At 37.8% G+C, this 17591-nt stretch overlaps 1 protein-coding gene across 1 annotated transcript in view; it reads left to right on the plus strand.

Moving 5' to 3' along the window:
- The window catches only part of LOC108749666 (Down syndrome cell adhesion molecule-like protein Dscam2), a 95860-nt gene that overhangs the window by 50159 nt on the left and 28110 nt on the right, over positions 1 to 17591 (plus strand). The window contains exons 8-10 of the mRNA XM_018488497.1: positions 6778 to 7074; positions 7439 to 7549; positions 9175 to 9333. Of these exons, the coding sequence (XP_018343999.1) occupies positions 6778 to 7074; positions 7439 to 7549; positions 9175 to 9333 (567 nt within the window). The remainder of the gene's footprint in view (positions 1 to 6777; positions 7075 to 7438; positions 7550 to 9174; positions 9334 to 17591) is intronic.

Here is a 17591-nt window from a genome sequence, read left to right on the forward strand (position 1 = left end):
TCGCGACGCCTTAATGTTGTTGGGCAAACTCAAGATAGTCGTCGTGCCGTCACCCGGAGACTCGAAAATCTTGGAATTGTTGTAAGATCGGCGATCTCCCTTTCGGTGACAAATTAAATATAATTGACATATTCGATCGTATTTTTAAACTGAATGATATTCTAAAATGTCTATATTATTACTTACAAAATTGTTACGCGGAATAAGCGAGTTTGTTGAAGTGAAAATTCAACTGAATACAGTAGTCTGAAAATTTAGCTCATATTACAGATACAGATCTAGAAAGAATTTTGTCGGACCGTTAAAATAATTATGTAGAACGCTTTAGATGATTATTAGAATGTCAAAAATTGTTGCAACATCGCTCATTTACTGTTAAATTTATAATGTCAAATTTTAATCTAATTTAAGTCACTACTACTCCTACTTAATATCATTATTTTATATCAAAACAATAGTTAAATTTGTGATACACTATAGTATCAAATATGTATATGCATATGTATTGGATAATGTATGTTTATATATAGATTGAACAATGTATATTTGAGCGTCCTATATAATTATTTTGTCTGACAAAATTATTTTCATACCTGTATCTAGCTCAATTTTTAGATATTTTAGCAAAACCGTGCAAATTAAAAATTCGTAAAATATACAATACCTATTATAATGGTCGAGACATTTTCAACGACTTTTCTCGTCATCCCTAAATCAAATTATTTTTATCGCGGTAACAAATTTTATACATAGTTTACTGTTTAATTATTTATAAGTATTTATATCTTATTAACGCTAGAATTTATCGATCTGGATAAAAAAAAAGCCCTTGTTTATCGAGCAATCGTTGAGTGTTTTGCCGTTAATACGGTAGAATTCTTTCTCTCTACGATTCACTATTCGCGTGCCATTTTATCGTAACGCATTCTCCATCAGGAAGTAGCACGACTTCCCTGCAGGCTACGTGCTATTTTTGCGGGGAAGTGCCCTCATCTCTCTTCCGATTGTGCTTTACGGAGCGTGTTCCCATCTGTGGAACGATAATCGTGGTCTCGGTTTCGATTAACTCCGGTTGAGTTTCGTTTGCACCAACAGCAGCAAAGTTACGCCAAATCGCATTACCTAACTTGAACAATAATTATTTTCCGTTATCTAATCTAGCCAGCACACTGATTCTTATTTTATTTTAGAATTATATATAAATTATATAAATTATATAAATATAATAGAATACTGTATTTAATAGAATATTATATTAGCGATAAGTTACGATACGTTGTTATCATCATTGCTGATCGGAAATTGTTGTTTAACGGCAGATCGAGAATGCATTTAACAATTCTCGCTCGCGCGTTTATTACGGGGGAAAAAAAGAGAGAGCTCGAACGAGCGATCGCGTGTTTGGCGAACTTGATCAGAAACTTGGTTTGCTCGCGGTTTGAAAATGTTGGTTAACGGCTGCGGAACTCGGTACATGTGCGGAACAGGGCTGCCTGTTTGCGCAGCGTTCCCTCCATAACGTATTTTCCATCGGCTGGTCGTTTCGCCGCGGGATACGTGCCATTTTTGTACGAAAATGGCCTCGTTTGCTCTCCCGCTCGCAAACCCCCGATGTGAGACCTTCACCGTCGCGCATCAATGTCCGATGGACAACCGCACGACTCGCGAATTTGCCCCGAAATATAATAAAAGCGATTTACGATAGGTTTCACCGATAACATCGCAGCCAAGCATTGGACGGATCACACGGGTAACATATGACACGTGGAACATGTCCGGTAACTTAGAGCGCGATGTGTTTCACGTGAAAAAACTCTCCCTCTGGAATTCCCTCCGGAATTTTTCGCGAAAAACCACAGTTCGATTTCGGCACGTTTATCGGCTTATTCATATTTAAATTATCCTGTTATTGCTGTTGAAATTCCATTATATTAATAATTACCAGTCGACATCAGTTAAAAGTAATGTAATATCAATGATATAATTTTGCATTCACAACAACATAGATGTAACATAACACATGGTGCTATATATAACATTACATTGTTGAGTGCGAAAAATTCTAACATTGATATTATGTTACTTTTAGTAGACGTCGACTGAGTATATAGAAATTACAGTTTTAATTAAATGTTTAAACAACATTGGTTGGTATTTTTATTCGCAAGATGGGTATTATTTTTCAATTAGATTTCGAGATATAATTCCAAAGGTAGGTCCTTCCAGCTTTGAGTTTTTATTTTATACTGCTTCCACCTCGGGAGGAGAATATTGCTGCTGGCGAGGAAAAGCGTGCTGAGTTTCGTGCCGTTCTTACGAGCGATTTGTACATTTCTGGAAGTTCGTACGAGCTTTCGCGGCCATTAACCTTTATACGGCCGGCATTTGGTAACTTTTATGACCTTTGAAAGTTTAAATTTTCTTTCAAAATCGCTTATAGCCCACGCTCGGCTACCGTTCCCTCGTCGGAAACAAGCGTACCGATCTTGGACGCCGTGTACAGTTTGTTTCTTCCTACGCTGTAATCCGAGTTCGGATATCACGCGCGAGCTAAATTACTACTTTCCTTCTTCCTTCTTATCCCGGTTTTCTCTTGGTTGTCGAGTAATTTTAACACTAAATCTCTCTTTGGACAAAAAGTATCCGATAAAATAATATTATAGTATTCTATTAGATCTAAGTTTTCAGACATGTTAAACCAATATAATTAACGGGAACTTTATAAATAGAATATAAGATAAAGAAAAAAGTACAAGAATTATCAAAATTATGCTAATCGATTAGCATATAAAAAAAAAACGAATTCTATAACATTCCTTGATAAAGAGAAAAATAACATATAATGTTAAGAAGTGCAGGAAAGGTTTCTATAACACAATAACATCGTACAAAGTACGTATTGTATATTACATATGTAATGTTTTTTTCTATTTCTGTACGAAACTGTTTCCTTTATTTCAGACATGTATAAATTCTAAATATATAAATATATATTTACTTTATTTATTTTTATATGCATTTTTATGTACAAACTTATACACAATCATTTTCTAAAAATAAATATTATAATTTTTTTAAATCATTGTTTGTTTAATTAGGAATCAATGACGAGGACGTAGCGATTATTGGTCTTTCTTTTGGGGCTTTGTTTATTTTTTGTTTTATTTATTTTTTATTATTTTTGTTTTTATTCTATATTTTTTATATTTTTATTAATTTTTTTGTTTTATATAAACCTGTATGTAAAATGCATTAAAAAATCAATGTATAAACGTGTATATACATAATATTAAATTTATATCTATTTGATCGTACAGAAATATAAGAAAAAATAATACAATCATCTTTTTTAAGTGTTTTTCTACTTACTTTAAAAATATACAAAATAAATAAAAATGGAGCCAGTAGTCACTATGTCTTTGTCATATGTCTTTGTCATTGGTCTTGGATTTAACAAAGATCGATTTAAAAAGTTATTTATTAAAAATAACTGTTGTGGGTAAATTTGTATGTAAAATACATCTAGAAACAAGCGTAAATATATGTGTTATATTGTAATTTACTTAAGTCCGGTTCTACAGAAAACATAGAATGCTTCCCAACGACATATGACATAACACAGTGAATCATCAACTTTATTTGTCAATGTTAAACAAAGATGAAACGATCACTGTGTTACACTGTGATTTCTTGCTGGAAAGCACTAAAAATATCTCGTATTCTGTATGTACTTTGTATAATGTTATATTATTTTTCATACATTTTTCTGCACTTTTTAGCATTATAAATGTTATTTTTCTCTTTTATATACATAGAGTGTTAAAAAACACTGGATTAATTTTTCGTATACATCAACATCCAGATATTTATTAATAATTGGCTTCGTTAGAAGATAATAAAAAAATCATGCAGGACGACATCGCAGCGAGATCGTTTTTTCTACGACGGAAAAATATTTTATCATCGAAATTACGTTACGCGAGGAATAGTTGCGCACTAATTTCTGCATTACGTCAACAAAATGTCATGTAATCGCTATTCATACCCATAGTAATGAAGCCCGTTACGACGACGTACCGGTTACGACGACGGATAGAAAATTAGTAATTTACGTCGTCCAAGTTCGGAGCCGGGTGCCTATTACCTTGTCATTAGGATTCTTCCCGTCTCCATGATTTCTAAGCTGTAGGGGTATAGAGTGTACATTAGGTTGGGATCGCCCGCAGCACGATAGGATAGTTAGTACCTACTACCCCTGGATTTGCATACGCTAACGAGATTCCTGCGGTTTTGCCGATGCTTTGCATGCTAGCCGCGCGCGATTTCGCGGAGCAGCGCGACCGACTACGTCTATTTATTATGCGTCATAGATACGTCGGGGTATGAAAGCCGGTCCGTGGGAACATCTCGGCGAATTTGCGAATTTTGCCGGCGGTCCCTGCCCTGCTAGATGGAATTACGCGAACGTGATATCTTGTCTGTTATGATTATGGCATTCTCCCGTTTCGCCAGTGAGGAAAAGAGAGAAAGATTTACTTTGCCGCACTTGGAAAACGTATAACCTCGGAAAAATATATCGCTCATGTAAATCATGCTTTATCGTGCCGTTTAACCGAAATGGTCATTGGCATTTCGCGTAAACTTCAATCTGGAATATGACCTCATTGCGTTTCAGCGTAATTTTTGTTACCAACGAGCTTGACCGTTTTGCCTGGAAACATCATTGCGTTTCGGCAGTAATGTTTCCTGAAATTTAGAGAAAACAAGTGGCGGCCCGACACTAACTAATATTCATTAGAGCGTAAGCAAATCATATTAATCTTCATAATTACACGTCTCGGGAAAATATCCTTTTTTTTTTTTTAAACATTTTATTATTTTGGACACGATATTACAGAGAGGGAGCGTAACAAGAACTGTGTGCAAACGCTATGCAAAACAGAGATACATTATTCGCAAAATTGTACCTGATACGCAATAAATTATATCTGATATATGATAATATTATTTAATAATCGTTCATCAGAGACAATGCTCAAAATGCGATGTTTTTCTCTACTGTTGTGTACTGTCTCTACTCCTACAGATATATTGGGAAGTAAATTTGGGTTTTAATGCTGCCGAGTTTTTATTCATACAAGTCTTCATTTATACAACGAGAGAGATTTTTTTGTCGCAATAACGTATTTCATGATATTTCCATGTTAAGGTACGCGCGCCGCGATCTTAAACATTAATTTACGAATCTTGAGAAACGTGGCAATCTAAAATTTCCTCTCGCCAAGAGTGCCAGAATAGCGGTGAATAATCAACCTAATTGATAATTTACTAATGGCGGCTCCGCGTAGTCTTTTAATTATACGCGAGCGAAACTGCCGAGCCTCCGATATTTGCTCCGGTGAGTTTCAACTTTTAACTATCGAGTTAACTCGCGTTAAATAAATGGTACGCCTTTTTCCCCACCTTTCGCGCGTTTCCCTGGTAGAAATCATAATAATCCCTACAGCACGAAATCTTACAGCAATATTTTAATAGCGCGCGATATTACAAAAATTACAGCGATATTGTACAATATCGAAATTATAATATTTGATTGGAAATATTACAACAATATTGTGAAATATTGTAACATCAATATTATGTAGAAAATATTGTAATATATTGCAATATTATAATTCAATAGATAAGTATGCGACCCCGTTGCCAAGATGGACTCACTTCTCTCGTAAAAAGAAAACACCCAGAAATATACTCCTATAAGAAATATACAAATCGAGTTGACGAGTCTCCTAGAAGTTCCCAAACTCTTTCCGGTGTGCTTTCTGGGCTCCTTGTTTTTGAACATAACTTTGTTGCATGTATTTCGAAAAGTGATGCTAATCAATAATATTTTAACGATAAAAATTTATTATTTATTGAAATATTGCATAATCTGCAGCAATGCTTTATGAAATATTGCAATCTTTCGAAGCAATATTAATGGTTGTTGTAATATTTCGTGCTGTAAAGGGGGAGAAAATGTATGTTGCGTCTTTGCTCAAATTACATTGCATCTCTCGTTTTGCACCAGCACAAAAGCGCGTTCTGAAATAAATATTCCTTATCATAAACATTCATCAATATCGATATCAATAATGCCGACGGCGATGAAGGGATTCCCTCTCTCGGATGAATACGAAAACTTTTGGTAAAGTTAACGTTATCTCACGGCCAGTACGTATCCGCGTCGCAAAGTTTACGAATTTATCATTTTAGGAAACTGAGAAATGAGAACCGTGTGCCGTAAAATGGCGGTTTTATCTGTTTATTTCATTATACATTGACCGCTATCTATCATAATTTTTTTGCTGCTTACGAATTAACAATGTAATGATACTGTTTTCTCGTTTCTGACATTATTGATAAGGTATCATCCGCTATTGGGCTTTCCGTTTCTATTCAGACGACTTGTAGATAACTCCGCGGATCGACGGGATATTGCAACGACAATTGGCACAGTTTTTTATTTGGATTATTTTTAAATGGCTTTCACGAGTCGACGGGAGATATCGTCAGGTCGCGAACTTAAATTCGTGATGGTTCGCTTTCACATTCGACAATCGATTTGGACGTACGTATAAAAGAGAGGAGCAAAAAAAAAAAAAAAAAGAGCGCAGAAATATATGGAGGCGGCTATAACGCGGTGCGTTAGACACTGGGAAAAGGCGGGGGTACAAAGGGTAGCGTTTGGAAACTCCGGGGGTATGCGTAATCCCTGGCCGTAACGTCTGTTAACAGAGATCGCGCCGCAGCTGGTCTACAGGTTTATCGAACAGACAATGCAGCCTGGTCCATCGGTTTCCCTGAAATGCAGCGCCGCGGGTAATCCCACGCCGCAAATTTCCTGGCTGCTAGATGGATTTCCGCTTCCACAAAACGACAGGCTCCTGATTGGCCAATATGTGACCGTGTACGGGGACGTAATATCCCACGTTAATATCACGACTGTAAAGCCCGAAGACGGCGGCGAGTACGAGTGCATTGCCAGCAGCCGCGCTGGCGAAGCGAGGCACTCGGCGAGGCTCAATATCTACGGTGAGTCAATGCGAAAGTCAAAAGTCAGCAAATACCGTTTTTCCGTAATTAAAAGACTGGCAGAAAGCCACGATTACGGCTTTGGTACAGTTGAACCCGATTACTTATTTATCACGAACAAACGTTATTCCATTCCCGTATCGTTAAATATTAAACTTGCAGTTTGATCAAATCCAAAGGTGTGAGAATTGTCCTTTTTCGCTCGGCGATATTAAAAATCTGCTTTATCTGTTTTTATTTTTCACGCGGCTCTGTCTCCCTGGAATCGAGAGAACAGAGAACTAGATTTCCAGCTGGAAATTTATAACTTTATGCTGTTCCGCGTGGCTGCAGCGTAACGAGCTTTACTGCTTTCTAATCTCAGGACTGCCATACGTCAGACCGATGTCGCCCGTTTCAGCGGTCGCGGGGAAGCAACTATATATCAAGTGTCCTGTAGCCGGTTATCCTATCGAATCGATAGTGTGGGAAAAAGGTAAGCATCGTGCGTCATTTCTGTTAATCCCCGACCGAATAACGGGGGAGTTTTGCCGTACGTTTATTCAATATTTCCATTGCGGCGAAAGATACGTTGAAAGTCTGTCATTGATCCCCCGTATTGATTGATCATTCTCTTTCGTAACAAGTATATCATGTGCAGTTAACTACGTACACTGTTAAATGTATATTAAATTCATAATGCCACATTATATTTCAGTTATTTTTAATCATATCTATAAGTCGCTACTACTTTTATCTAATATATCGTTAATTTGACAAAGACAATGATATATTAAATTTGTGTCAAGTTTAATATATCTTCTTGAGTTAAATAATTTAATTCAAGAAGATATATTAAATTTTACTCAAATTTAGTTTATTATTTGCTAAGTGCATACCTTAATATGAACGATATTTCGAAACTAACAACAAAAATGGATTGATTTACATTTTGACACAGATGGAAGTTAAAATGATGGAATAACAAATTGTTACTTAACTCGTGAAATTGGATTATTGCTCCTTTGATATCTCTAACAGTGTATCGTGTCAAATTGCACTCAATTTGAAATATTTTTAATTATAGATCACCATTGTTCCTATCCAATGTCGTTAATTTGACTAAAACAATTAAGTTGAATTATTTAACTCAAGAAATGTATTAAACTTGATTTAAATTTAGTTTATTATTTAGCAAGGAAACCGGAATTGTTTCTCATCAATTTTGATGGGGCTTTAAATATATATTGCAGAGCAGTAATGCGCAACCCTTTTCAAGGGTTATTTTTAGAGGGCTATTTTCAGAAAGAGATCATAATGTTCATTTCGTTTTGCATAAAATAGAAAATATGATTTTTTACTGTGAGTAATGCACAAGTTGCGACAGGCTGACTGCAGGTTGTGCATCACTGTTGTAGAGTATCAAAAAATATTACACCCATTTTTTTTTATCTTCTTATTTCGAGGTTTAGGGGTCGAAACAACCTCTCGAAAATAACGTATTTTTGCATTTTCAGCGAATATCTTCGAAGCTATGAGGTATTATATACGAAAAAATAATTTATAGAAAAGTTTTGTGATATTTTTATGTTCTTAATAATAATACCTTCATATTTTTTTTATATCAAATTTTTTAATTTATCTCTCTATCCTTAAGAGTTGTCCCAACTTCTTAAACCTTGAGATAAGCAGATTAAAAAAATATGAGTTTAAAATTTTTTTGATGCTCTGCAACACATATTCAAAGTCCATCAAAATCGACGAGGAACAGTGTTGACGGTTCTCTTGTAATTGCGTATGTTAATATGGATGTCGTTTATTTTGAAACTAAGCAATTCAGACACAGAAATGGATTAATTTACATTTTGATACACATGGAAGTTAAAAATAACAAAATGTTAATTAATTCAAGGGATTGGGCTGATCCTATCTAACGGACTAGTTCATTAAATTTACGTTGCGTGTTTTATTATATGTTTGCAAATTAATTTATGCGGCTAAGAATCGATTCGAAAATGTGAAATATTTGCGTCTCGCAGAATCAAGTATCGTTATTGGATATTTCAAATATTTTCGAACGCGAGAACTACCCTTTAATCGATACCGAAACGTTGTTATCAGGGGACATAAAACTGCCTACCAACATGAGACAAAGAGTCGCCAACGGCACGCTGTTTATCGACACTGTGCAACGCAGCGCCGACGAAGGCACATACACATGCACTGCCAGAAACAAACATAATTTTACGTCGCATCGCTCGGTCGAAGTACGTGTTCTAGGTAAGCAAACGTAGCCAACAGTTCTGCATAATTCCTTTCGCGATATTGAGCACCGGAATTTAAAGTGTTCGTAAAATTAGCATTTGAAAATGAAGAGATTACTTTACGCGCGCGAGCACGTACTCGCGAAATGAAACGATATATCGTTTCTTTGCCCTCCGAAGTGGAGGAAAGAGATATTTCGCGATCTTGCCGAGATAATAATTTCTTACGACAATACCTTTAATGCAATATATTGTTATATTTAATTGGCGCAATTTTTACAGTACGATAACTTCATTACCTAATGGCGTACAGGTAAAAGGTATAATACCTCTTCTATAAAGGTACATAGTTTGTTTTAAATTAAGATTAACGGCAAAAAGTCCACACTGGAAAAAGAATATGCGCTGTTAAATTCATATAATTTCAAATTGAGTTATTTTTAATATATCTTACTATATAACTAAAAGTGGAATTAAACAATTTATATAATGAAGGAAATATATTAAATTTGATTCAAATTTAGCTTATTATTTATTAAGCGCATATATTAACGTGAATGTTGTTTATTTTGAAACTAATCACAGAAATGAGTTGATTTATATTTCCACTTACGAAATTAAATATGCAAAATGTTATATTAAAAGAATTAGATTACTATTCTATTTTAATATCTAGCAGTGTGATAATAGCTATCAAATGTTGAGTATGATAATTTCAATCAAACGTTTGGTTAATATTGTATTAAAAAATAATTTACTTCTCTTAAATAACTTAGTAAGTATATTACCAAGTATAATGATATAATTAACCGTTTTGTAATAATTATTAAATATTTAGAGAAGTGGAATTATTTTTGCTTGTACACACATTTGATTGAAATGATTTTACACACATTCAATAGCAAATTATTAGAATCTTTTTTTCAGTGCAGTAAGTTTGACGTGGAGGAATTTTAGTAAAAATTCTCGCTCGAAAAATCTGTCATTTTTGCAATTTGCCTCCGCAATATCGAAGCGCGATTATATCACAGGCGCACGTTAATATGCATTCTCCCTTTGTCGAACATATTAACTATCCATTGCCTGGCGCCCCATCCGACTGTATTAATTGCAGCCCGTTTATACATAACGTGCGCGGCATGCAACGTTTGACGCGCGTTGCCGATTTTATCTTTACATAATGTTTCTATTAGGTTCATCAACCTAACTCCATATGGAGCGTTGTTTGACGTTGGGCAGGATTAATTAGTACGGGACAACATCGACCCGAGTCTTTGGTTTATCGCATTGCACATCGTCCCTCGGAATACATGGGTGCTTTTCGCACGAGAATCCTATCGATCCTATCGATCGCATATTCACGCGTCACCCGAATGCGAGTTGCGCGAAAATTAGGAGCAGAGAGTTTTGCATTGCCGAAGGAATATATATTTCGACAAAAATTTTTTTTTTTTTTTTTCGTCGTTGGACGATTACAGAGTGTAACGTATTTAATTTTTTTTTCGGTTTTGATTTTGATTGACCATTTCATTTCTATATCGCTCGGCAATTACGTCGTATAATTTGGAACAAAAAAAAGCGAGAAAAAGGGAGGATATGTAATGTTTAGGTTTTCTGTTGAAATGCGAGGCACTGTGCAATTTTCAGCTCCCCTGGATTTGGAGGCTTTCCTGAAATCGTACGGAATTTTTTCTGATGAGGAGAAAACAATTTTTATATGTATATACGTTTATTTTACTGTGATGCAAAACACGCGTATTGCGCACGTTCATATATAAAATGACGTATATGCAACGTTCCGGAAATCGCGCTGAAACTGAACTATTTTCGACTAGTAGCTGTATTTTTGCTTAATGTTTAATATTTAATTTTGAACATATATTAAATGTTTCGGCAAAACACTCGAGTTACGAGCTGAAGCACGATTAAAATCATCATGTTACATATGCGGGACTTGTTTGAAATGAAATCAAACACGGTGTTTTGTGCGAGAATGGAAAACAAGTGTCGTTTTTCTTAGCTGTGGCCCGCAGCGCTTTTCGTAAAGCTGCCTCTGCATAATTCGCAAATCGTAAAATGTATAGTTCGCAAAAAACGCAAACGCGGAATGACGTATTATCGCACGCAAGATACACGTACAGGTATCCAAACCAATCGCACGCAATCAACTTGAATTGCGGCAGTGTTAACATTTTAATTTAGAGATTAGAGAAACTTACCGTGTGTCTGCCATTTCACCAAAATTTACAAAAAGAATAGCTTTCTGCCGATAAATGAGCAAATAGAAAATTCATTCTCGCTATTCTTTACTGTTTTTGCATTGGTCAATACAGTCGTCACAGCGCAGAAGTTAAAGTGACGGTCCGTTCTACATAGGGTGTTTTTCATTTGATTGTAATACAAGTCGACTTGTCAAGTGCCTTTTGATTTTTGTTACTCTCCGAATGTCAAGAAAGATAGAACAATGTGTCGGCTTGTGTCACTAAATAGGAACCACCCATATGATCGTTATTCGCGAAAGGCAGATTTTTTTCTGCGCACTACATTTAGGAATTTGCGAATAACGTAGAGGCAGCTTTCAAGTGAACGCGCGATTTCCGGCGACGTGCGAATACGCGTACGCCGCGCGTGCTGAAGACATGTCCGGAAATGACCTATGCACAGAGCACAGCACCTCACTGCATCGCTCAAGCATTCCTCCTTTGCACGCGCTCGCCTAAACTGCTCTGTTCCACTCCACAATATTTTTATGTACTCGTGTACTTATGTACATAAAAATCCAGCTGCCACGTATGTACGTAACGTATTGTACATAAGACAGACGACGCGACGTACTGCGTGCAGATGTTGCACGGGGTATTACCGCAAAACGTCTTTCGATCGTAATGTCTCCCTCGTACGTGTGCACATAATGGGGGATAACGCGCGCGACTTTTTTCTCCATGACGCTGATATAGTGGTAGTTCTATATTAAATTCGTAATACCCCGTGACGCGTGAAATGTATAGAATTAAATAATAGATATTTAATAAGTAATAATCCCCATGGTGATTGCAGGATATGTCAACTTTGCCGACGATAAAACATTGATACAATGTGTAAACAGCTATCTATGTTGAATGCAGGATTGGGAAATAACGCGTTACTTGTAACGCCGTTACCGTTACCATTTTTTTTTTTTCCAGTAACAATCGTTACTTTTTTTATATCTGGAATAGTAACGAACGTTCGGTTGTTATTTTTATAGTTACTTTAGTTCTCTATGATCTTTACATCTATTCTGTAGACGGTATTACTTTTTATTAAATAGAAATATTCTATTCAAATAGAAGTTAATATTAAAAGATATTTTTGTACTTAAGTTGCATTCTGATAAGTCACTGCCAATATTGAAGAGTAAGTATAGCAGTATACATATGTCTCATATTGTAGATTTTCAATGCTGGCAGTGAATATTGGAATGTACTCTTAACAAAAAGATATTGATATTTGAAAATCGTGTTTGGTAAAAATTTTTGATAAAATTTAGTTTGATTTTAATTTTAGTTTAAATTAATCTAAAGATAATTGTATTAAAAATTAAAAAATGTTAATATAAAGAATTAGAAGATACTTTTTAAAATAATAATATAAAGAAATATTTTTAGAGATACCAGTTAAAAATTTTAATACTGATTATATATTTATTTAATGTATATGATTATTATATACTGCAATTTTTTTAAATATCTTACTTTCAATACTACAAAAAGGAAATCATTATTTTCTAAATAACGGTAATGTATTACTTGTTAAATTTAGTAGCGAGTAGTGGTAACGCATTATTTTTATAAAGTAACATTCTCTGGTTGAATGTTTCCTTCGAGTTTCCGTGTTTTCGATCTACCAAAATTTTCAAACACGTTTGTTCAATGCGTGTACACAAAGTTTGTTTCGTTCTAAATACGGAGTTTACCGCGGAGATTGCGTCGGCAAACTGAATATTCTGTTGAAAATCACCGACGCGATTGCCTTTCATTAAAATTGCACACGTTCTTTCTCTCAACCCGCTGTCGATCTATAAACGTAACGAAGCAAGCATCCCTAAGAGCATCTCACGTCACGGGATACGTCTATTTGCGTTATTCGCATGAGAAATACTCGTTTGTCAACGTTGCGTATGATACGTGATTTACAAAACTTTTCAATTAAAAAGCAAGAAAGTCACATATCACACAAAATAATTTCTCTCAATGTAAAATCCGTTTGCAACGATGAATAAAAAGTTTGCAATCATACGTGAAGTCGAAGCGACGGGAAGACGAAAGATGAGGATTGCAATTATCTCGAAATCGAGATCGACGAGTGTTCTCTCTCGCAATTTCTCATTGCGATGCGCGGCAGTCTTGATTTCCGCCGTCAAGACCAAGTCGAGTCGAAGCCGCGAAGAGGGAGGGGATCGATTAATCTCACCGCATCTCTCAGAGCATCTCTCGAATCTCGGGCTTTCCGTTGCTTTCTGACGTATGCCGTATCGGAGTTGCTCTCCCTCCTCCCTCTCGAACAGCCCGAACAACCCTGCCACGTAACACGTTGCTGCTGGAAATCGCGCCGCTCTGAAAAATTGCTTTCCGTTCCGAAGGCGCATCTGGCAGGAGCGCGGAATACGGCGATTACGACCGTTTATCCCTTCATCCTCCCCACAAGCCCGCAATCGGTGCACCGACCGGTGAATCGATCCCATCCCCTGATGATATTCCCGAGTCCCGACTAGCGACTACAACATCGTGATTCTTTAGTGATCTGAACTGCTTTGATGGAATGCCACCTTGTCTGTATTGTTCTTTCAGTGCCACCTAAAATCACGCCTTTCAGTTTTGCTCGCGATTTAAACGTAGGGGACCGTACTAGCGTACAGTGCGTAGTCGTGACCGGCGACCTACCACTCACATTCACGTGGCTCAAAGATAACGTCCCGATTGAGACGGTCAGGACGTTGCCGTCGTCGCAGGATCCGGGCAGCCGCGATCGGTCGCCGGCTGGCCCTGGGATGGACGCGATGATTAACGGGGGCCCCAAGCTAAGGGTCCCCGCCACCATGACCGCCTCCGGCCCCGGGCATGACGAAGCGTCCTCCTCGTCCCAGAGAAAGAGCATTACCATCGGGATACACGACGCTTTTACCAGCGCCCTGAGCATTAGCACGATCGCACCCGCGCACAATGGCACGTACACCTGTCGCGTGACCAATGGCGCTGCAACCGTCGCTCACTCTGCACTCCTTCACGTCAACGGTAAACGCCACACCGTTGGTGTAATAGACTGACCGACGACCGTGTTCCGGAATCGGTACTTGGCACGGTTACGGCGATCATTTGGGTCTTTTTCTCTTATTTCTCTCTCTCTCTCTCTCTCTCTCTCTCTCTCTCTTTCATTCCTCTTTTCGTCGCGATCGAGAGACGCGCGCTCGCAACTCTCAACGCCAAATACACCGGCATCGTATTTCGGAACACGGAACACCCGGTCGGCGCTCATCGGGATGCCAACGACGACGTCGAGGACGGGGGGGGATTCGTGGAAGATTCGGATAGATTCGCGCCACGTCTTGCGGGAATAAGATCGCGTCGGCGACGTGCGAGAGCGGATTATCATTGAGATTCCGCGAGCCGAGGCGTCGGTCGTGATAGGACCGGACTGGCAATTTTCCAGTTCGTTGGTTCTGGTATAGCGGCGATGGAAAGTAACTGATTGATCGGCACGTAGGGAAACACAGGGTGCCGCCGCCGGCCATCGTTTGTGCTCTTCCTCGACGCGACGGCTCTGCTGGGCTCTCTGCGCCGCGACGATCGATCAATCAGCGCGTCCGACCTCGCGCGATGCGTACCGTAATCAATTTTGTTTTACCTCAAGAATAAAAAAAAAAGGGCAACGTCTAAATCGCTATTGGTTTTCGGGGGCGTAATTCTGCGAAAGAGAGTCTTCGCGCGGGGTGTGTGTGTGTGTGTGTGTGTGTGTGTGTGTGTGTGTGTGTGAGTGAGAGAGAGTGTGCGAGAGTGTGTGTGTGTGTGTGTTGTGTGTGTGTCTGTGTGCGCGCGTCGTGATTCGTTACATCGCCATCGTCGCGAGAGAGAAGCCCCATCGTTGTTCGCCGACTGTTTGAGCGCCGACTGCATTTCCGGCTCGTCCACGATGATCTTCGATCATTGAGATTTAAGATCATACGCGCGACGTGACCGTTTCTGCTACACGCTAATCCAAAAACTGCACGCGTAAAACTCCAACTCGCCGGATCGGGTATTTTCGAAGAGGACTTGGTGGGAGATGAAGGAAAAGAATGAAGCACTGCCGCGATAAAGCTATAATATCCGATTCGGCGTGTTGCCAGCTTTTTCTCAGATTACTTTCGATTTTGAACCGTTCTCTCTTTCTTTCATTCTTTCTCGTCCTGCACGCGGTTCTCTTTGCACGCCCATCTGCACGCTTTGATCGAGTTTTCCTGCAACCACTATCGATACCTATATGTGTATTATACGTACTGTATATACAATCTTGGCAATGTCTTTGGCTTCCCCTTCCCCACGTATTAGCGTTATACGAGCGGCCCAAAGTACTTTTGTCCAACTCGCATTCGTTTTTCCAACGTCATGAATTTCTTATCAGAAATCATATATCGACAATCGAAGCTTTGGAAATATATTTTTAAATTAATGATATTTATATACAAGAAACGCGTTTCTTATATAACTTGGGCCAATTAAAAATACTTATTGCTTACTTTAAGTGTTACATCAGTGTTTTTTCTAATACTTAAAATAAGTAATTAATCCTAATCGGTATTTCGAGTTCAGATATTTTCTTCAACTAAGTTGTGAAGAATTATTTATAACAAATGTTTTTCACAACATTACACGTACATAATTTTAAGTTACATTATCTTGTTTTTCGAATTTCGACTTTTAAAAAGTTATTTGATTAACTTTAAGCGAAGATGTATTGATTTAAAGTACATTGGTCTGGCGAATAGTTAAGAAAATTTCGGAGCAAATACCGACTATTGATTAAATTTCTATAAGGGAAAACGAATGAGAAAATTACTTATTAACACACTGAAAACTAGGGCATTTTTGACGTTTGGTTGCTTGTATATTCCTATTTATTATAGTATCTACTTACGATTAAACAACCACGACTGCGACATCGAGAGGTCGTAACAGAATGTGGGAACCGCATGCAAGAACGGAGAAGCGAGATTTTTCTTCGACAAAGTCGAAATCTCGATGTCGCAGCGAGACCGTAAAGTTCTCGTACTGGTTTTCCTATTTCGCACAGGTGTATGCATCGTCCAGCATTGGTATTCAAGAGACACGAGTAATGTTTTGACTGAATATATTACATTTGTCCATTTCTCCTAGTACTTCACACGTATATACACACGGAAATCGCTGTTAACGATATTTCTGCGATATCCCGTAGGAAACTTATTTTATACGTTTCGTATTTTCGTTCCCTTTTCTGTTTTTTCTTTACGAATGACTCATTATACACTCTGTTACTCATTACTGTGTTGTATGGTATATCACGTTTTGAGCGTTTTAATAACGAAGTCATCATTTTATTAATGTAGCAAAGAGTTTTATGATAATGTGTTTAAGCTCGAGGTATATCATATATATATATATATATACTTTGTGTAACGTCATTTTCACCATCACTATATTGTTACGATATTATTATGGAGACTGTAGTGATATTTGTATTCAAGGGGCATTCGACGCGAGAGATCTCTGAGAGATTTTTGATATATATATATATATATATAATTCTTCTGCATGCATGAGTTTCTACCAAAGAGAAAAAAAGAAGAGAAGTACTATCTGAAAATCGAATCACGGACGATCGCATTCATTTCGCGATACACCCAGAGATCTCTCGTGGTCCTTAGATCTAATTCCACATTTGAAATTTCGTCTATTGGTAGGGCTCTCGGTAAGTAAGTCTGCGATACGTAAACCGAGAAAGAAGAGTATATCTTCGAAGGAGAAAACGTGTGCAGGTGTCTCATGCCCGGATGAGCGCTTCTCGTGAGCGTTATGGCGCATCTCGCCAGGCCAGGATCGCGGCGTTCAAGCGGCTCCACGTACGCACGTACTCGCGTGAGAAATCTATTTTCAAAGAGGGAGAATAGCCGCGGGGGCGGGGAGGGGGGGACAGGTGCCTCTCGGTGGTCGCCAAGTTTCCACGCACCGCGACATTCGCGCGAAACAAATTTATCAGTCGCCGACTTCCCCCCCCCCT

The sequence above is a fragment of the Trachymyrmex septentrionalis genome, unplaced genomic scaffold (genome assembly GCF_001594115.1).
Source record: "Trachymyrmex septentrionalis isolate Tsep2-gDNA-1 unplaced genomic scaffold, Tsep1.0 scaffold31, whole genome shotgun sequence".
Taxonomy (NCBI): domain Eukaryota; kingdom Metazoa; phylum Arthropoda; class Insecta; order Hymenoptera; family Formicidae; genus Trachymyrmex; species Trachymyrmex septentrionalis.